This window comes from Podarcis gaigeae (genome assembly GCF_964106915.1).
Source record: "Podarcis gaigeae genome assembly, chromosome: 10".
NCBI lineage: Eukaryota > Metazoa > Chordata > Lepidosauria > Squamata > Lacertidae > Podarcis > Podarcis gaigeae.
The window spans coordinates 48,413,390-48,435,405 of record NC_139686.1 but is presented as its reverse complement, the minus strand read 5'-3'; the positions used below and the strand labels follow the sequence as shown (position 1 = coordinate 48,435,405).

At 39.9% G+C, this 22,016-nt stretch overlaps 1 protein-coding gene and 1 long non-coding RNA gene across 3 annotated transcripts; one reads left to right on the top strand and one right to left on the bottom strand.

Moving 5' to 3' along the window:
• Nucleotides 1-119: 119 nt before the first annotated feature.
• Nucleotides 120-16,429, bottom strand: SLC38A2 (solute carrier family 38 member 2). 2 transcript variants are annotated; one of them, XM_083699333.1, is made up of 16 exons: nucleotides 15,951-16,429; nucleotides 14,670-14,914; nucleotides 14,244-14,325; nucleotides 13,981-14,096; nucleotides 10,405-10,478; nucleotides 10,200-10,292; nucleotides 9,929-10,010; nucleotides 8,600-8,682; nucleotides 7,976-8,034; nucleotides 7,650-7,820; nucleotides 6,698-6,777; nucleotides 6,495-6,595; nucleotides 5,446-5,570; nucleotides 4,284-4,428; nucleotides 4,071-4,168; nucleotides 120-3,541 (listed from the first exon to the last, which is right to left on the bottom strand). In XM_083699333.1, exons 2-16 carry the CDS (start codon nucleotides 14,786-14,788, stop codon nucleotides 3,443-3,445), a joined length of 1,527 nt encoding a protein of 508 aa, XP_083555459.1. In that variant the 5' UTR covers nucleotides 14,789-14,914; nucleotides 15,951-16,429; the 3' UTR covers nucleotides 120-3,442. The 2 variants fall into 2 exon arrangements, with proteins under 2 accessions (XP_083555459.1, XP_083555460.1); XM_083699334.1 differs by lacking the exon at nucleotides 13,981-14,096 and having other exon boundaries at nucleotides 15,951-16,401.
• Nucleotides 16,430-16,613: 184 nt separating this feature from the next.
• Nucleotides 16,614-20,969, top strand: LOC310825718. The gene is made up of 3 exons (XR_014555481.1): nucleotides 16,614-16,834; nucleotides 17,071-17,165; nucleotides 18,666-20,969. It is a non-coding gene; the product is annotated as an uncharacterized lncRNA (long non-coding RNA).
• The last annotated feature ends 1,047 nt before the right edge of the window (nucleotides 20,970-22,016 follow it).

Genomic DNA, 22,016 nt, shown 5'->3' with positions numbered 1-22,016 from the left:
CACAGTTTATATACAAAGGCTACCCATAAATACTGAAAAATAGGTTTTAACTTCAACAGGTTATTGTTCTATAAATAACATGTTACATTTTATGAATGAAATAACATGGAAGACAGTAATTTAAAAATTAGGTGACAAACAGTGGTTTAATTTAATACTGAAACTGTGAGCTTCGATGAAACCTCTAAAGAGACAGGTTTACAACAGACACTAGAAATCAATATAGCCTAGTGGTACACAGCAAGGTCAGGCAGTAGACCTCTTTAGTTACTGAATGACACTAAACTGCATGATTCACAGTGTACTGTCGAGGTATCTCTGATCCAGCAATGACTCCTTTGAAATGCAACAGTTAGTACAGTCATGTAATTTCTGTTACTTTTGCCACTCTTCCAGCTGTTGAGATGAACCAATGAACTTAGCTTCTTGGTTACAAACGCTCTCAAGGGTGTTTGGGAAAAAATGGTCATTTGTTCCCTGTACCATTCTGATATCTTGACGGTACTTGGGAATCCTAGTATTTTTTACAAGAACCACATGAATGGTTAAATTGGAAGAGCTGCCATTTTAACAGAGGCTCATCTTATCAGCTTTCAGAAGTATGCAAAATATGAAAGCCAAGTACCACTAGACTAATTTGCAGGGAAAGAGAGATGTCATTTTCATTATACCATGCACAGATGTATAATGGATTACACCGAAGCCAGTGGTGGTTCTGAGATATAAACCAATAAAAATAGCATCTGACATTATACCAATCCATTGCTTTGAAAATGATTGATTTTTGAAAACTCTAAGATGGTCTCTGTTTGGGTGTTTTAAGTACAGACCAAAGCAAAGTTTCACATATGGGTGTGGCTGTTGGTTACCTGGTTTCTCTAACAGAAGAGATTATCGGGACTGTTATTCAAGTACAGTTCGTATTATCCTGCCCAGGACAATGGCTTGAGTTCAAAATGTCAAGCCATTTGTAACTTGTAAAGGGAAAAAAAGTAGACACTTTTCAGTAAGGCAGGTTTCTCTTGATAGTGACCTCCATGGAATCAAGATTGCAGCCTTAGGGGATGGCAGTTGCCATGCAGAAATACAAAACAAAAAGCTATGCATTGGCAGATTGTGAAAACCTGGGACAGAGTGGCAGTAATCTGCCAACTATTAAAAAAAACATTTTTTTCAAAGAAAAAGGAAAAAAGCCAGTGTTGTTTAGCTAATTGCATGCCACGATTTGACCCTTATAACTCAACTATACTGCTTGAAATCAGCTAAATTAGATTTCTAAACTATTATGCCAAATGAACATAGCGGAAAGCCGTCTACTAAGGACTTCGCTGTTAAAACTCTGCCTGTCTTTATTCTTTCAGACCGTCCTTTCCAGCAGCATCTGTGTCTGTTAAGTGGTGCTGAATGTGCTCTTATGAAAGTATATCATCTCTTCAGCCTGGGATGGAAATAATGCAGGGAACATGCATAGTAACTGAGCAGTGTATGATCCTTACCTATGCAGGTGTAGTACCGACACACAGATTTATCACCATGGAGTGTTAATAAGAGCAGAGTTATTCTCCCCACTCAGCAAAAGTGCTGCCCAGTGATATACTTGTAGGGCAAGATGGGGAACAGAAAGTCTGTACAGAGTTGAATTTAGGGGGGCACGACTGATTCAGTTGCACTGGGTGTGAAGCCCTGACCCCACTGGTCTGTATATGTGTAACATGTTCTTCTTGTATACCCTAACCTAGTTTAGAGGGGCTGGACGGGATATGGTAAGTACATGGAAGAATTTCCATTTCCTGTAATGTCCCCAGTATGCCAAATGCACACAGAGGAAGGGCTCTTTAATGCTCTATGGTGATCTCTTTGCAAACAGGGAAGGATCAAGCACTCAGTGACCACAGAATTACCACCTCCTTTTCAAAGCAAACTACTTAAGGCTCAAACAGCACATGCCTATATCAGAAAAATATGAGATGACAGTGTAGTCCCATCAAGTCTTAATAATAATAATAGTAATTTTAAAAAGACTGCTGTACAATATCCGTTGCATTAGGAATCCCAGTTGCCTTATGAAGAGAGCTTTTGCCATATACACCAAATCCTGGCGTACTATATGCAATTAGGAATATCACATTGTCAGAGAGGAACAAAAACATAAAATAATTTAAAATCCAACAATGGATGAAAACTGGTTATTGAAAAACATCGTACAGTGTGTGAATACTGTTATACTGCTAGTAAACGATAGTAGGACCTCATTTTTACTTGTTTCAAAAAAACAAAAACGAAAGCTAAAATGTGTAAAATTGTCGCTGGATCATGTGAACTCCACATTAATGGCAAATGACCCAACATGATTTGGTTGGTACCTGCAACTGAATAATAATAATAATAATAATAATAATAATAATAATAATAATAGCCCATTTGTTTAATATAATTGCACTATTGAGTACCTCAAGAAGAAAAATGCTTAGGATTGTACTTTCAGTAATTTGCCAAATACTGCTCCTATGCATCCCTCAATAATTTCAAGGGTCTTGTTTGGCTGTAGCACTAATTGGATTGGATGCTACATTTGCTACATATAAATTGTTTTAGTACATCATCCATTCTAATGGTATGAAATCTTTTTTAAAACATGACAATTTGAGTAAATAGCTACTTGAAAGAGTGTGGTGGTTTATGTTGGTTGGATTAGAAATATTGCCATGGGGTTGTCTTAACATATTTTTGTTTGGTTTTAGGTTAGAATAACTAAGTTATGTGTAGAAATCATTAAACAGTTTTGAGTCTTTCAAATTAATCAACCTTTCACATAATAGGTTTCAAAAATAATTTCATATGGCCAAAAATATACTTTTAAGGATATGCCTCTATAGGCAGGCAAAACATGTTGAATTTAGAACTCTGCTTAAACAGTTTTACGGATTTCTTTTTACCCTTATTTGGATCATCAACTTACAAAACATTTTCTTAAAGTCAAAATAGTGCTTTTGAGGTCCATAAAATTTTTGGTACAAAAATAATAGTGTTTTTCTCATTCACTTTCAATGGTTAGCTTACCCTCCTGATGTAAACTAACTTATTTCTCACATCAATTGTTTCCATTAGGCACATTCAAGTAAAACAATAAAATATCCAAGTAACAATGACAAAAGCCAAACATGGCTTGATAAAATTTTACAGAGAGAGCTGTCCATTCTCTGGAATGGAATAAATAGTCACTTCCCTCAGCCAAAGATTCAGGTGGTTTGATGTTAGTATCGATTCCCATAGTGCAGAATAGTATCTTTTTTTTTAAAAAGTTCACCTATTCTCCATTCAGAAGAACCAGCATCAAAGAATCTGCATTTCGAAAGGAAGCAGAATTGCAAACGTGGGTAAGAAGTTCTGTTTTTTTTCTTCAGTAGATGGTTTTGTAAGCACTGGAGTCCAAAGCAGATAGCTAATGGCCATTAGAAGCAGCATTGCTGGTCCAATCCAGAATGATCAAGGTCATACTTCCAGTCATCACAAATATGCCACTGATCAGGAAAAGAAGAGCCTACAAAGACATTATATAAAAAAAATATTGATGGATTTTGCCAGAAACAAATAGAACTTGATAAAGAAAAGGGCCAATTATGCCCACGTAAGGGAACTTGTATACACAGCTGGGGCTCAGAGTCTTCTCTCCAGTGCTGCATTTCCCAAAACCAAGACGACAAAACTTTAAACACATCTTGCCTTCTCTGTTGTGGGAGATGTAGCTGTGAAAACCTATCAAGGAACTTGGGCTTATTGTACAGTTCCTTTACACACTGATGGTTATTTCCTTTGAATCCGTGATAAAATGTCTGCTGCTAGTTAAGAATTTGATAAGAACTCAAGAACTCCCTTAGTCTTCTTATATTAGCTGTACATTTCCAGCAACCTAATTCTCCATAAATACATAAATGTTTCAATGTTGTTCTTTCATGACTAGCATGCTTGATAGTCACTCTGCTCATGCAGCAAAATAGCTCTTGGCGTTTTTCGATTCTACTGATCGAGCTAGGCAAGCATGATAATAATGGGCACTTCTCTTTACTCACCCCAATCTTCTGAATAGATTTCATTGGTTCTTTCTTCACTAGCTTAATGTAGAAAGCAGATGGTAGTATAAAGATCAGCATGGCAGCAGCGGAGGCACCTGTGTTAATAAAAATGGTCAACATTTCTATTACAGTGTTCTGATTTTTATATATATATTAAAAAAAGCTTTAGAAAATGACAGCAAGAAGAACCGAGAACAACAGAACCCTTACCAATGAATCCAAATATATCTCGAATTGTGGGAACAAAGATCACGAGAATGTTGGTGAATACCAAAACAGCCATTGTAATTGCAGTATGGCGCCACCAACTAAATTCTTTCCCTGAACACAACAACTGTGTGATGGAGCTGCGGATCTGTAAAATAAATGAAAGTTTATTAAAATCTTTTTTTAAAACAACAACACCTTAAAGGTACATTCTTCAAACTTTTGGAAATGTTTACAACATTGTAACAATGAGTGAGAGGGATAGCCTGTGGGGAAAATCCATTTTGAATTTTTGCTAACCCTTAGAGATAGCCAACGGGACGCGGGTGGCGCTGTGGGTTAAGCCACAGAGCCTAGGACTTGCCGATCAGAAGGTCGGCGGTTCGAATCCCCACGACGGGGTGAGCTCCCGTTGCTCAGTCACTGCTCTTGCCAACCTAACAGTTCGAAAGCACATCAAAGTGCAAGTAGATAAATAGATCCGGCAGGAAGATAAACGGCGTTTCCGTGCGCTGCTCTGGTTCGCCAGAAGCGGCTTAGTCATGCTGGCCACATGACCCGGAAGCTGTACGCCGGCTCCCTCGGCCAATAAAGCGAGATGAGCGCCGCAACCCCAGAGTTGGTCACGACTGGACCTAATGGTCAGGGGTCCCTTTACCTTTACCTATAGATAGCCGAAGGTTTCAGGTTGGATCCGAAGCTAAGTTTAAATTAAGAAAATTTGCAGAAGGAAAGTTCACAATTCCCTCCTCCTCTTTCCATCTCAACCAGTTCAAGAGGGCCTTCCAATTTTTCAGATAGGCTTTGGCAGAAGATTGGTTGGGGGGGTTCACACAGATGGTTTAATAGGGAAAGATGGAAGCCTTCTTTCTGTGAACTTCCCAACATTAACTTTCCTTGTGATTTAAGCCTTTACTTTTAGGCCGCATCTCTTTCAAAGTCTACCAGCTTAAAGCTAAAATGCTTAAATTTAACAACTGTGGGAATTAATCTCTTTGCCTTTCACACGCAACAAAAACTAATGCAGAAAGGTGAAATAGCAGAAAATGATGATTATTATTTTTTTTTAAAAAATCACAACTGGAAATTAGCAGACAAGTTCTAAATCAGCTTGATTTCCAAATTATTGTTGAAGCTGGGGGGGGGGGGGACCTAAGTCACTTACTGGGAAAATCACAACTGGCACAGTAAGTGTCACTGCCATCAGAACTGCCAGACGAACAATAAGGAGAAGAACATCAGCTCCCAGGACTTCAGCGTAAGTATGAAGCAACTCTGGCTCAACATTTCCTGCAAAGAAAATTGTGTTTTAATAGAATGTTAATTACTGCAGATGGAATATATATATCTCTCAAGTAATTAAGGAACAAAAGAAGAAAAGGCACACTAGCCTGGGAACTTCCTCTCTGCCCAGAACATTGGAGGCTAGACACCACACCCCCTCTACAGTATTTATAGGAACTCAAACATTGAGATCCCGCTCTGTTCCAGTAACAAGAAGCCGAAAGCTCCAGCCTGAAGATGACGAGTGAGACCTCGTCGAAACGTCGCCTAGACACCCCAACTTTTACACGGGAAGACACCCGAGGACACCAAAACCTGCATTCCTGTACCCGTGAAAATCTACGAAAGCATATATATATATATATATATATATATATCAGGAAAATCCCTGTGCTCTGTTTAAATACATATCAATTTATTCTCAAATGGAGTTTTCCAATTATGCTTCTACTTGTTCTACTTATTTACATGTATTGGTTCTCATATAAAACCAGAGAGCTATGTTTTGCCATCCCTCACATTTCTAAGACCATTCACTCCCCTTGCAACATGATCCTAAGCATCTCTACTTAGAAGCAAGCCCTCCTGAATCTAATGAGACTTGCTTCTTATTAGCAGTGCATTTCAAAATGCGAGTCTGCACTCCTTTGAATAAATTACTCAGAAATGATATTCAAATAAGTTAATTGGACTTTAGAGATCTCTCATCTGAGATTACATCCATAGTCGTAAGATGCAAAGAGCACACATGCACTTACAACACATTTAAAGTCCCACTGGTTTCAGTCCGAAAACCAGCACATTCCTAGACCTCTCCCACCAAAATTAACATTAAGGGTGGTTTATTTTGGTTGGTTTGTGTCTGGCCAAAATGTGCGCCGAACGTTTAGGTACAAAAAAAAAAAGGAAACAGAAACAGAAGTTGCTCACCATAAAATGTCAGGTAGCCGAAGACAGCAGCCAGAAGATACATGAGGAACATGGCAAAAAATGAAACATTGGAGACTTTCATCATTCTTCTGCGGCTTCGCCTGTTTCAAAGGAACAAAATGTATTATTGATTCTGAAATTATGTCCTTCCATTCCTGTTTCTATAAAATATCTGACGTGTAACATGCGCAAGTCTTACTTACCCTTTCAGTTCTTCATAAATAGGAAGAATAGCAGGATGGCAGACGAAGGAAAATGTTAAGATTGGTACAGCATAGACAGTCTGAAAAGCACAAAATTAAAAATGCACTTATGAATATTTCTGTAATATTAACTTGTAAGCATATTTCTTCATTAGGTAAAGGCTGCAGTGCTAGTAAGCACACTCCAGGTATTTTGGGTTAAAATTCCCACCCCTGACAGTTGTCTATACTAGCTAGATCTTATGGAAGTTATAGTCCACAGTAGAGGGGTGGCATCAGACTGGGGAAGGATTCACGAGGGAGCTAGCTTCATTTTTTAAAAAAGTGGGATTTAAACCTAAATCAACATGCGCAAGATTGCACAGAAAGGCTGTAATCCTAACCTCCAGTCCAGACTGCTAGAGGGCGCTATGATTGGGTGGGCATCCCTACCCATTGGCCTCTGCCTGCCTTCACAATAGCCGGGGTAAAACCCCAAACAAATTGTTCTTGGTCTGGAGCAGGACCAGTCATGCATCTTACTTAGAGTACAAGCCTATGCACATTTTCCTGGAGGTAAGCTCCATTCAGTGTGGTGGAGGCCTTTCAACAGCTTCAGAACCCACAATGCATCTATATAGGCAATAGGCTTTTTTTTTTTTGCATGACAAAAATTAAAAACACAGGCATTTGCTAAATAGGGATCGGATTGTTCAGATTGTTAAAAGCCAGCAGTGTACTTAAGTTATTGGCAGCCTTGTGCCCAAGACAAAAATGTTCTCCAGCTTACGGTCATATCCTGTTTAACATAAGAACATTTCAAGAAGCACTGAACCTTACCACAAGTACACAGTGCTCTTGTAAGCGAAAAAGGATTTTCCAGCAATCAATGAGGCTTTAAAATAGTCACAATTAAATTTCTAATTAGTGTAGCCGATTATTTTCTCCCACCCCCTCTTATATTAATATTTACCTGTGAATTGAAGATGAAATATTTTGGTGTGCACTGGTCATCACTGGTTATATTAACTTCTGAGACATGAAAAGGTGCAGTGGTTGACAGATGTTCTAGGGTGGTATTCAGAGTTGCATTAATCAAGTCACTTTCCAATCCACATGGAATTTGAAATTTCTTGCAAATGACCTAATGGAGAATGACAAAGAGTACTGCCTGTTACTTTCACGGGATACATTTGTTCTATAAAATAATGACTGGACATAATTAGAAGTCCCTAGCAATCTCTCTTGAATTAAATATCCTAAACACTTAAATGTATGCATAGAAAATGTTATACTTACGACAATAAGGAAGAAGACCATGCACAACAAGGAAAATCCACTGGTGTAACCCAGATAACCTGGAACAGAAAAATGCTTCAAGTTAGTCCTTGTAACACATTTGGGAGATGACACATTCAGTAGCATGGTCTGCACAACTCAAAAGTGAGTTTCCAAGAGAACAGATTTACAGGAATGGATATTCTTAATATATTGATTCAATATCACTGAACAACTAGAAAGCGCACATCTTTGTTTTAGCCATTATCTAGGATTTCCTATCCATTCTATTATCCCAAATCAACACATCCAATAAGAACACTATTAGATTTAATGTGGTGGTGTCATCCTGCTCTTTCATACTTTCTTAGCCCCCCCCCCAACTTCAATAAAGCTTACACCCAGGTAAATGGATATAAAACTGATGCTCAAGTATATTGCCTTCATATTGGCATATATCTGTATTTCATCAACTAGGAGGGCTTCGGAAACTGCTGTGACACTTAGCTCTCCATGCACAACAAAGCCAAGCAGAATGTAGAAGTGGCTTCCATGTTACAGGTGCCATGTTAAGCACAAAGAGAACTGCCATTATTTCCCAATTTGTTCACCCTACTTTCATCTATATCACTTGTGCCTACTTACCTAAATTTTTCAACAATGACAAAGGAAGAATGAGCCACAAGGATACCAATATAACCAAATAATCACCATTTAGGTACCATTCTCTGTAAGAAAAGAAATAAATCTTAGTTGAAAAACTGTGTGGTCATCACATCTATAATTTAAAAATATTATATTGTTATCACAGTGCAATAGAGAAACACAGGACAGCAATACTGGTCCAGAGTACCTATGCAAGTGAGTTCCCATTAATGGCTATGTTTCTGTAAGGTCCAGTCTTTTGGGAGTACTTTACTTTTCTACAGCTGTCAATAGGAAAGACCCTCTTGTGCAGAAGTGATTGTGCTATGCTGGGTCACAGCAACTACATTGGATTAGGTACCACAGATATCAATGAGACTGAGCTCCAGTTAACACCTTCAGAAGGACTGGCAGCCTAAACCAAAATATGCTTACTCAGAAGCAAGTCTGAGTCCAGTGAGAGTTTACTTCCTAAGTGGTATGGCACAGGACTCGGAGGGGGGATATAGGAGGCCTTACACACTCTTTAATGGGATGAAGTTGTACTTGCATGCAAATGGGTATTCAAACATGCCATGGAAGAGCACTGCTATGCCCAGTGGAGAACCCTCTTTATGTGGGCAGAGAAACCACATGGGAAAGGGTTATTCCCAAAGAAATTAATAATTGTTATCGCTATAGCTATTCAAAAATGCAAGGAGCATAGTTCAGAGAAAGCTACATGAATCTAAGTACCATTGAGTTTGATGTGGCTTAGCAGTCTGCTTACAATCTAAGGAATACAATGAGGTTTAGGTATTGCAAACTTTCAATGGGTCGCAAGCATTGTCTCCACTAAAATATGGGGGAATCTCACACTCTAATCATGGTATTAGAATTCCTGTAGAAACACAACTCATGTCCCTGAATGCTTGTGCCCAAATATTTACTTCTGATTCAAGAGTAACATCACTGCAGTGATTAAGATGGGATGATACAATAATATTTTGTGTGAAGGCAGTGTTAAAAAACTACCATACACACGCTGGCTTCAAAGAACATGTTGGATTACATTTTCAGAACAAAGAAGTAATTGGACTGGCCAGTCAGTGAACACTGATCCTGTTTACATGTCCTGCTATTTTGTCAAACAACAAGGCTTTTTTCTAACCCCTTTCCTATAGGCCGTATCATTTGTCAAACAGACCACTCAATAAGTAGGCCAGTATAACTGGAGCTCAACCATGATCTCTTCTTACACGTTTCAACGGAAGACATCAGATAAAATTTCTACAATGCCTATTTCTGTTCCCACTAACAGTTTCTCTGCTGAGCAGTTCGAAGACTTACCCTGTGCTCTCTTTGACGTTCAAAAATGCCTTGATGACCAATGGTAACTCATATTTCACAATGTAGAGGTAGCTGGACATAGCTGCAGGTGAATGATATTGTACATCAATGCAAATAGAGAGCATGGCACATAAGAGCCACAGAAACATGTTTCTTGGTGTTGCTTTTAGGTTGCTAATGGAAACATGTTGTGTGACAAGCTCATCTCATCAGAACAAAGGAGAAAACTGTTATAAAGTGTAAAAAGGGACATTTATCTGAAAAACCTCACCTCCAATGTTCTGCATTGTGATAGATCCAGATGCTGCAAGTTTCCCAGCCATTCCAAAGGCCTTCATTCCCAATTGTTCATATAGCAGAGACCCTACAGCAACAAGAAACAGAGCAGTTGCTAGACTGTAATTTACAGTTCCATGTTTTTAATTTATAAAGTGTAGGGAGGCAAATTTCTTAGTCACAAGTAGATGTTAACATACCTCCTTCATTGGCAGTCTTCAAGAGGAGATGAACGGAGTACAAAGAAAATATTGACACGAAGAACAGAAGAATTCTTTAAAAAAAACACACACAAACAAACCACTTTTACTTTGGCTGAAATAATCATCTAAATTGCAACAAGAAAAGGTAACAAAATCAGGCTCAGTTCTGCCAAAGTGATGCACTTCCCCAGTGATTTCAGCCGAGAAGATGTAAGTACACACTTCAACTTCTTAATTGAGACCAGTTTCATTTACAAGTGATAAAATGGTAACTGGTTTTAAAGGCGGTCGTATAATTCCTGAAGAAAATATTGAAATAATTCTAAAAATAAATGTAATAAGAACAGCGGTGCTCTTTATTGTGGAGGTTATAAGAAACCATCCCAACAAGGATTACATATGATCCCATTGACATGTCTCTAAAGGTGGATTACCTGCCTTTAAGCTGGTTCAGACTCATGCTGGGTTAACCACAAGCCCTTTCTATGCAAACAGTTCTCCACATCTGAGATATTGAAAGGGGAAGCAAAATTTTACTTCCCTTTCTTTTCTGTTCATTTTAGTACGTACAAAAATAAATGGAGCTCATGACTCTTAAGTTTAGACAATCAGAAATGGTTATAGTTTTGGGTTTTTTAATCAGAATATTAAACACTGGCATCTCCTGCAGTGGAACTATAATGATAAAATGCCAGCATCTCAATCCAATACTCATGTTGATTTACGGGAATGCCCAATCTGATCATAGATACAAGCAATGCACATAGTTCAGTTATTTGAATTGAACTTCCTTACATAAAATGGATGCAACCCAGCACATGCCTAAATCCCAGTAATCTAAGGAGTAGCACTCCACTGAACTAAATAGACAAACTGATTACAGATTGCCCCCAATTAGACTTGGCTTCATGGCTATGTTAACGTGAATGCCCATTGTTGCAGAGTCATTTACATAAGACAAATAAATTCTACCAATAAGAATTTCATCATTATAATCAACAAAAATACAGCTATCTAGATAAAAATCAAGATTGTATACTTTTATCTAGATAAAAATCTGAGATTGTATACTTGAATACCATTAAACATATACACAAAATCTATTCAAAAATATAGATCTGTTCTTCATCCAACATGAAATCTACAAAGCAACCGCTCTATAGCAAAAAGACATATTAGTGGGAACTTGTTTTTCCTTTTAAGATGCCACTGATAATTAAATTACATGTTCCAAAACAAAACTGAGCTATTTAAGACTTTAAACTAATAGCCCAATCAAAGGCAGATTTACTCAGAAGTTCCCCTGTGTTTAAGTGGAGTTGCTCACATGTAGATGTGCATAAAACTAGCAGCACAAGACTTAACATGCTTATTCGGAAGCAAGTCCAACACCCATGAAAGCTACTCTGCACTTAGGACTCTGCCTTAAAGTACATTTTGGAGAAATTAAGTTTTCCATGGAAAACAAATAAAACTTAAAACTTCGTCTGATAAAACAACACACTGAATTCAGTATGCACACATACCGAAAGGACAGCTTTGTGTTGGTTACAATGGCATCAGCATAATGCATGCCAGTGGTACACACTGCAGGGCAATGTGTAATGCAAAGCCCATTTGATTTCAATACGGGGAGATATATAAAATGAGTCAACTGCCATAGACCAAAATGTGCTTCCACTAAAGCTGGTTTTGGTGGCAACAGCAACATTACCAGCATACTGCATTTTGGGTCATCTCTAAATGACTGTCAGTGAGTCATTTTGAAGGACCAGAGAAGACAGAAACGCAAGTTGAAAGACTCTGAATATACTTAAAGTTCTGCTTAGAAGTAAATATGTTGAGCCACATAAAAAGGAGTTTAAAAATAACATTGCATCCACCTTAAAAACATACAGCATAAGGCACATTAACTGATTTCATGTTACAAAGCTCCCTGCCACTAGCTTCAACATAACTATGCCCTATAATGCAATCCTATCAAGTCCAATGGGACTTTACACACACATAAGTGTGCATAGGAAGGTGGCCTTAAAGTGCTTTTGAACCTCTCTCTCTGTTGGGAGTGCCTGTGTGAGACAGAAATGCAACTTTAAATGTACTTGCATAGGATTCTTAAATCAATTTCTAATGATGGATGAATCCATCACAAAAATCCCCAAAATGTTTCACCTAGAAGTATTCTGTCTGAAGTGTATATTTAGCCCTGCACCTATCATTTTTTACACATAGTTTTACACACTGGGACATAACTTTATAAATATTATTTTAAACCATTCCTCCTGGGATGGAGCAATTTCTTTAGTTCCTATTAAGGCTTCATAGTGTAAAAATCAGAAAATTAGATCTCCGTATTTTTGCCCCACTAAGACAGACATAGGCAAACTCTGGCCCTCCAGATGTTTGGGACTACAATTCCCATCATCCCTGACCACTGGTCCTGTTAGCCAGGGATCATGGGAATTGAAGTCCCAAACATCTGGAAGGCCGGAGTTTGCCTATGCCTGCTATAAGAGTTCCACTGTAATAAATGCTACAATGACCAACTCTCATGGCTTTGCTTTTCCAAGGATACATGTTCTCAATATACACTGCCCTCTACAGGAAACATATACTGTACACAATATGCATGTATTAAATACAGGCAAGCGATCTCCTTGTTTTCCACGCCAGTGAGCACGTAGCTACAAACCTATTTGCCTAGAAATTTATTCTCCAGTTTCTTAATCCCCAAGGACTATGAAATATATACGATTTTTAACCTGAAAGGTGTATTAGTGTGTATCCCAAGGCTGAGGCAAATGGTAATTTAATGGGGGAAATTGACAAGAAAGTGTAGAGATTAAATAGACAAGCACTTTGTGCTGCTAGGAACAGAAATGCCTTATGATATTATATATGCAAGTCTAGCTGCAGGATGCTATGGGCCAGGAATCAGGATGGGTAAGTGAGGTTTCACATGAGCCGGAGAAGCATGCAATGACATTTAAACTGGAGAAAGCATGCATTTACGAATGGCAGTAATGGGTATTAACCAAAACTGGAATACTTAAAAGCACTTGAAAACACTTAGTACTTAACACACTGGAAAATGCACATGTAATGTAATTTCTTCCTTAGAATGAATATAAAAATATTTCTTTCCCCTTACAACTATTTTTGAAAGATGCTAAGGCAGGATAGGACAGGTGAAATCCAGCAAAAAAACTGTTTTGAGTCCATTTGTTTTAACAGGAGAGATTTAAACATGTGCTTAACTTTCCGGCTGAAATCATCAACTGAGGCTCTCAAGGATGCTTAATTTTAGCCTGATCTCAAGCATGGTTCACTGAGAAACAAGCTCCACAGAGCTCGTTTCTAAATGGGTAGATGCTTAGGATCCATCCCTGGTCTCAGTGGGATTAAACTGGTTTATGTTCAAATAGTCTGGGAGTTCGAATGTGTGTTCATTCACTTGGCAACTGAGCCCAAGTTCCTTTCCATGGTCACATTTCAAAATGGCAAACGGAAAACATTAGCATGCACAAATACCAACAATATAATGCTGCAATTCTGCTGCATTCAAATACTTACACAAAGAGAGCAATTCCAGTGTTTGCCATGGCATAAGAAAGCCCAAGGATGCCACTGCCCACAATAGCATTGCTCAGATTAAATACTGACATTCCAAAGGAAGTAGTACCTGGACGCTGTGAATAAGAGAAAAGTGTGGTGGAGGTGGTTAATAATTTGTTCAGAAACAATGATTTGCAAATGGTTTTAATTTGCAGGGGGGGGGAGAGCCTAGTCTTCACTTATGTACTCAATGCTAAAAAAGATAAGTGATGCATGCTTACATATTCCGTTTCATATTTCTTCTTCCCAGGATTGGATTCAAGTAAAAAGTTTTGGTTTTCTGGATCCATGTCTACATAATGGCTGTGAGAGGGGGAAAAGAAGGAAAACAAAGCAACTTAAGTATTATCACTTTTTTTAAAAAAAACAACAACGTAAAACAACATTGGGGTGGTTGTTTTTTTATTGTGTAATCCACCGATTTCAAATGGGCTTATTTTAAAATAAGATTTGGTCTGGGAAAGGTTCGGTTTTTGCTGCTGTACGTACAAACTGAGATACTGGCCATTCTTACGACATTTTTTTAAAAAGATAAATTTGGGGATGAAGGTTGAAATCCACCAGAGATTCGTCATTGATCTGAAGAGGACTGTGTATGATTTATTATTATTATTATTATTAAAGCGATGCACAGAAACATCTCTGACCTCTTTATAGCAGCTGGTTTGGTTGGGTAGGGGTAGTTGAAGTCATTGCTGTTGGAACTGTAGCTGCTACTGTCTTCATCAGGAGTAGTGTTGAGTTTGCCCATTTCAGCTTTGGTCATGATGGGATCCAGGATGCCTTTTTGGGGGGTACCAGATTAAAAGCAGGCAAATCAACTATTTGGGATAGTGGCAGCAAGCCTGGGCTCCTCTTGATCTTTTGTCCTTGGCTGCTGGACTTGCCTTGTCTGTGAAGGTAAAAAAAAAAGAAAAGGGAAACGTCAATACTGCAGTAGTCCTCCCGAATTGGGTCACGTGAGCAGCCGCTGCCGCCGCTTCTGCTCACCGCGGCTGATTCATAGGCAGCCAGGCGAGTGGAAAAGTACCAGCAGAGATGGGAGGGAGGAGGGAGATGGCAAGGGAAGGAAAAGTACAAGAGAGTAGAACAAAGATAATCTCCAGCTTCGACACGGCAGCCCCCGCCACTGAGGAAGATCTGCGTGGGAAAGGCAAGGGGGTGCACTGCACAACACAACACAACACAACACAACACAACAACACAACACAACACAACACAACAACACATATCTGTCCAACAACCCATTTCGACCTATACATCACTTGCTCTCCACTCCCCCCCCCCCCGCAATACATTTAAAGCTAGTCATTTTAATTATAAGGGTTGACTTCTTAAAGGGTAGCCTAAACCAGGAGAAACCCGAAGTTGCAAAGGCTAGTTTCAGGTTCACGAAAATCGACTTGTGTCCAACCAGAAATGACACACTGACACACACAAACCTCTGTACAGGTTTGGGCAGCCAGCCAACTCCACCCCATCGGAACGGAAAATGATGCAACCCCGTCGGGCGATTGTCACATTCCCTTTCAGTACATTAACCACCCTGCCTTGCTCGTTATCCTTTCCTTGGTCATTCCCTCCTATTTCTTTCTTCCACTCTTCCTCTTAATAATAATAATAATAATAATAATAAAGAGGGGTCCCTGCATTTTTAAAATGGAAGAAATGCAAATCAGTCACAAGACTGCACCAGCAGCGCCTGTTTTCTAGTGGGTCTTTCCCATCCCAAGCTCTCCAAAGATGCAGCAACGCTGGCTGGGCTATTTTTTTATTATTTAACACCCAATCTTACGTAAAGGAACGATTTGGGTTTTTTTGCTGTTGCCATGCCTTCGCTACCACAGCAAGCAAACGAGCCCCCTCCCCATGACCACAGATCCCCCCCCCACCAACCCCCTGAAACAGCCCAAGAAGATTTTTTTTACCTCGATCAGTGAAGCTGGGGGGCAAAACCTTGGATGTTCCGGAGCTCCTTTCCACCCCACAAAAAATTAAAATTCAAAAAAATTCTGAGATCTCCGCGATTCAATTCGCTTCTTCGACGGAAGCAAAAGGGACGACAAAAACCCTCAGATATTAACAATTAAAAGGCCCAGTAAGAAATATATATATGTATATATATATATACACAAATTAAAATATCAGCAATAGGTTTTGTTTTAAATTGCTTCGTAAAAAAAAAAAGCCGGTATAAAATAATAATTTATGGTTCTTTTATTAAATAAAACAAGAAGAATCACGACGAAAATTCTGGAGGCGGAGAGTGAGGTATGCGGCTTGGACGCTTGGCGAGGTGGTTGGTTTTTTGTGTTTTTCTCTATTGTGATCCGCCGAGCAGCAGGCGCAGCATCAGCTCTCGCGGAACGTCGCGCTCAGGTCTGGGGAATGTCTGGCGATGCCTCCGCTTTTGAGGGCGGAATGCGGCGACGTCAGAGAAGGGGGAGCGGCTGAAGGACAGGGCGCGGCTTCCCCTCGACAACGTGCAGCCGCTTCTTTGTATACCAACACGGAGCTCCGTCGCTCCGCCCCGGGAGCTCTTCCGACTCCGCCCTACGAGGCCGCTCCGGGGACGCTGTTTAACCCTCGGGAGGAGCCGACTCTTTCCCGCACAAGAAGCGGATCACGAGGCTGTTACTTAGCAGCCGGGCGAAACTTGACGCCGGCGATTCTTCGAAATGATGGAGGCTTCAAATTACAATGAGGGCAGGGCTTTGCTTTTGGATCCTAAGTTTTTTTCCCGTGGGTGCCTTCCGCCTCAGTTTCCCCATCGGCAAAACCAGAACAACACAGTGTCGTTTGCAGTGCCAATGTACAGTGGTACCTCGGGTTACATACGCTTCAGGTTACATACACTTCTGGTTACAGGCTCCGCTAACCCAGAAATAGTGCTTCAGGTTAAGAACTTTGCTTCAGGATGAGAACAGAAATTGTGCTCCAGCAGCGCGGTGGCAGCAGGAGGCCCCATTAGCTAAAGTGGTGCTTCAGGTTAAGAACATTTTCAGGTTAAGAACGGACCTCCGGAACGAATTAAGTACTTAACCCGAGGTACCACTGTGTAAGCTAAACAAGCTATTCAAGTTGTTGAAACCTTTCATTCCAAATCTGCTAAACAGAGCCAGACAGAGGATGATGACAGATGGGTGTCCTGCTGCCCCCAACATAAATCAAACCAAATTGTAAATTCTACTAAAGTGTACAGAACACCCTCTGGACATGGTAATGTTTTCTGAAATGCCATCACAGCTTACTAGTCTAATTTTTGGTCCATCAGCTGCTGATTTCATAGATAAATGTAACCGTCACTGAATTGTCATATGCAGTGCTTTTTTTCCTGGGGGTACGCAGGGGTGCGCACACTCCTAAACATTTTGTGAAATTATGTTTGGCCTCATTGAGGGGCAGTATTTCAATATGAGTAGGAAAATGAGAGTACCCCTAAACATTTTTAACTTTTTTAAAGAAAAAAGCACTGATCATATGTATACAACTACAGCATCTCCTAAGTCCTGAGATGTTGCCAAAACTGATTGATACAGCCTATGGTTTTAAAATGTTTAGATGAGATGAGGTATGAGCGAAAATGGTGCCAAAAGGAAGACTTCCACCGTGGGAACACTGCATTTTGTGTGACTCGAAAAAACCAAAACAAAACATTTCCAACCTTATTTAACTCATGTTTTCTTGTACCACCAAGGCTGCTAAAACTTTTGTCTAATAAGAACAAAAATTCTGCTTATGGTATACGTGACTGTATTAGATTTTGAGGGTATGAATTCAGGACTCAGGAGACATTCTGTATTATTAACCACCTAAGTAACAATTTCCAGTTAAGTCTAGAATACTGTTAATATCACATGATAATGATATAACATATCCAGGAGGAAAGTTATATGAATTGCCCTGACTTGTGTGCATGCCTTTAATGAGTATTACTCATTCCTTATGTAACTGTGGTGCTGGGCATTTATAGATACACTTTATGGAAACTCTGCCAGAATTAAACAGAATAACCAAGTAACAGAATCTACCCAAGCCTGACATACATTTTTAATTCATAGATGCATTTTACAATTCTTTCACCCTGGGAAAAGCAAGATTTTCTTTCAACTCCTTGCATTGGGTTAGGAAGAAATAAACACAAACATATAAAAGAAATATCTATAAATAAATAAGTTTCATTCCATGAGTGTGTTTCTATGCTCTAGTGTGTGTGTGTTTTTTTTAGCTCCCCATCCCCAGCCTTTTAAATACAAAAATAAATATTGTATTTTTAATTTTTTCCTCTGAGTCAACCCATCCATTAATGAAAGATTCAGGAAAGGGATAGAGGGTTTTGAGAACAGAGGCAAAAAACCGTGCTTCAGTAACCTTTGTGCTCCCCACAAACTTAATCTAGGCAGCATAGTAGTAAGATCACATGTGATTCTATTACGGTATATTGGAATACGTGTTTTTCCCCCCACACAAAGTTTGCTGTAGTTCATTTATTTGTTTTGCTCATGTATTGTTTGGAAGCTTTGACATCCACCAGTGCTTTCTGTAAGTGACATGTTTTTCTTTTGAAGGAGGGCTGAAAATTACATTTGGGAAAATTTAGTAAGTGTCAGTTCTCTTCCTGACTTGACTATTTTGATTCCTAGGACCACGGTTTTCCCAGTAGTGATGTATGGAAGTGAGAGCTGGACCATAAAGAAGGCTGATCGCCAAAGAATTGATGCTTTTGAATTATGGTGCTGGAGGAGACTCTTGAGAGTCCCATGGACTGCAAGAAGATCAAACCTATCCATTCTTAAGGAAATCAGCCCTGAGTGCTCACTGGAAGGACAGATCCTGAAGCTGAGGCTCCAATACTTTGGCCACCTCATGAGAAGAGAAGACTCCCTGGAAAAGACCCTGATGTTGGGAAAGATTGAGGGCAGAAGGAGAAGGGGACAGCAGAGGACGAGATGGTTGGATAGTGTTCTCGAAGCTACCAGCATGAGTTTGACCAAACTGCAGGAGGCAGTGGAAGACAGGAGTGCCTGGCATGCTCTAGTCCATGGGGTCACAAAGAGTCGGACACGACTAAACGACCAAACAACAACAAGGACTACACCCTGTGCTGATGGAGAACAGATTGACCTGTGCTGATGGAGAAATTGGACCAGCAGGCTTGGGGGAGCCCCAAAGTTAGCAGAAGTACACACACACACACACACACACACACACACACACACGACACATTGATAGGAGGGGAACCCAGAGGAAAAAGGCATAGCTGGCTGCCTGGACCCCCCAACATTTTCTTGCAGGTGCCCCTAGTTTCTGCCCAGTTGTAAACAGCAGTGTCAGCTGTGCTTGGTGACAGTATGAAAGCTAGTCCTATTCTTGAATACAAATAGCTATCCTGGAGCAATATTCTTTGGATTTGTAACTGAACCAGGGACAAATCAAGACATTTTGCAGCTTGACATATGCCCCTTACCCATTCCATGTACAAAAGCTGGCTGGACAAGCTTTTGAATCTTATTTTAATCGCTTGTGACAGGATAGCATCCACCACACCTGAGACTGCAGGCCAGATTAGGGGACCTAGGAGTGGTCATGTAGCAACAGAAGGAAATATCTGGGAAGCTCAGGAGAAACAGTCAGAGAATGCTGCCGCCGCCTCCAACTTCTGCCAGCTAGGGTGGTTGTCTCACTGTTTCTAATGGCAGGACCAGTCCTGACTTGACTCCCAAATATTAGAGCTCATAATAGCATGATTGAAAGAGATGAGTAACAGCATGGTTAATTTAATTGGGTTTACTCCCAGGTAGGTGGGGTAGCCTTATTTGGTGATCCTGTGTTCACTCACATGGGAATAAGTCCCACTTGAGTCCCACAGAAAAAAACACAAACAACTGTCATTATAAGCATTTCAGTATTAAAGCAGTATTAAATTGATATAGTTCCAGGAGCTGTAGTCACTTTACAACAAAAACTGCCTAGGATCATGTTGAGCATGAAGACACTACCTTATCGGGATATGAAACACTAAGTGCCACCCTATGCATGCCTATTCAGAAGTCAGTCCCATTGAGTTCACATTAGGGGTATAAGATTGCAGCCTAAGTTTTTCATTGACTTCTCAAGCTGGTTTTTGCCAAGACAAATCTCAGCAGTAAAGATGATGAACAGATTCAAAAATGAAGATTTGGCATACATGTAGTTCCACACAACCTAAATGCTTGGATAATATGAAAATGGAACTTTCAGTTCAGGACATAGAATCCACAACCCACTGGAGAACCACCAATGAAATGTATGCTGTGTGGCCATTCACTTTTCACTCTCTCAAACCAAGCTTGGACTGGAGAAGTAGAAAGATCTGTAATGTCTGAAAAGGAAGTCTTAAAATAAATTTCAACACAGTGGAGGGGTGTGCAAGTTCCCCTTTCAAATGCTTTGAACAATCTTCAAATTGGGGAAGGAGAAATTCTACTTGACACATTTATTTACAGAATGCAAGATGTTTCTTCTGGGGAAGGCAGACTTCAGTCCTGCAGGGTCTACTTTGTTTTGCTTTCACTAGAATCCCAAAGCTCTCTAAGCAGAGTCAGGTGCAAAATAGTGGCTGGGATGGTGGAGGCAGGCAACACCCCCTTAGAATAAGGACCAAGGGTATATCTGAGCACTTGATCAGTCCAGTTTTTATTCCCAGAACTGAATTCATAGTCCTATCACAAAAAAACCACACTCCCAGTTCCTTCCTCCTATTACCTAGCAGCCAAATTTGGAGTGTGTTTGTATGTGCCTTTTTGTTGTTGCCATTGCAAATTAATTGGGGGCAGAAACCTTGTTGAACACTTGTTGAATATGCACCTTCTGCCCACCCATGCTTATATAAGGGGTAGCCCAACCAAGGCTGGAAATATTCCAGTCCCCCTTGAACTATGAATAAAATTCATTTCTCACTGATATAATGGTAGTTGTAATGGGACAATGTTTCTGTAATGTGTGGATGTTACACGTAGTGTTTGAACTGTTTAATTTATAAAATGTGCTCTGTGCAGAACAAATGAAAACTTGAGTGAGAGCGGGGATGCACAATTCAAATCACTCTGAGGTTCACTTAATGAGGCTGAAATTGGTTAGAAGTTCTTAGTTCTATAATCCAAATTTCCATGAAAGCAGTCTCAAAAAGGAACCAGTGCTTTGTTTATATGCAAAATGCCATCAAGTGCACTGAGCCCACAGCAATAATTGGCAATTTATGTCAAAATGGATACGTTTTGGGCCATCCTAAATAGTACATTGAAGAATGCCCTCATTGAGACACCCTAGCATTAGCTGCAGTCCACTGCCTTCCTTTGCTGTAGGATGCTCAGTCTAAAGCATACTGCCCCATACAAAAAGTTATCAATGTGTTATTGGCATGGAAACAATAAGCTTGGTGCTATCTTGCACCACAACCAAAGTGTTAGAAAGGATGCAATGTTAGGTCAACATGTAGAAGGCAGCAGACTTCTGGAATTCTAGGTCTGTGTTTTGTTGTAGCCCAAATTTTAGTCTGGTGCGCGCGCGCACACACACACACACACACACACACACACACAGTTCATTATTCATTAAGCAATTGTCAGGGGGCCAGGGGCCTTGATAGTGAATTGAGCAAAAGAAAAGTGTTGGGTCAAATGTGATGCTAAAATTCCTCATAGAGGACACACTTTAAGGAGTGGATGCATGCTTTATTTGTATCTTGATTACTGGCATGGGGCAGGGTGCTTCGTAATGTGTTGCACCAAAATGAAGTATTCAGACAGACATGATGCTGATGGGGCTTCTTGAACAGGACACTCTCCTGGAGGTGTGGATGGATTATTTGTAGCAGCCAAAATTCAGTTTGGGATGCACAGTTCCTTATCTGTAAGGGTTCTTCGGAGCCACTGCACATAAAAGTGCTGCACAAAACCAGTGATTTTGATTGGAGAGAATGATTGTGCATCTTGGAAGATATTCCCACGGTCATT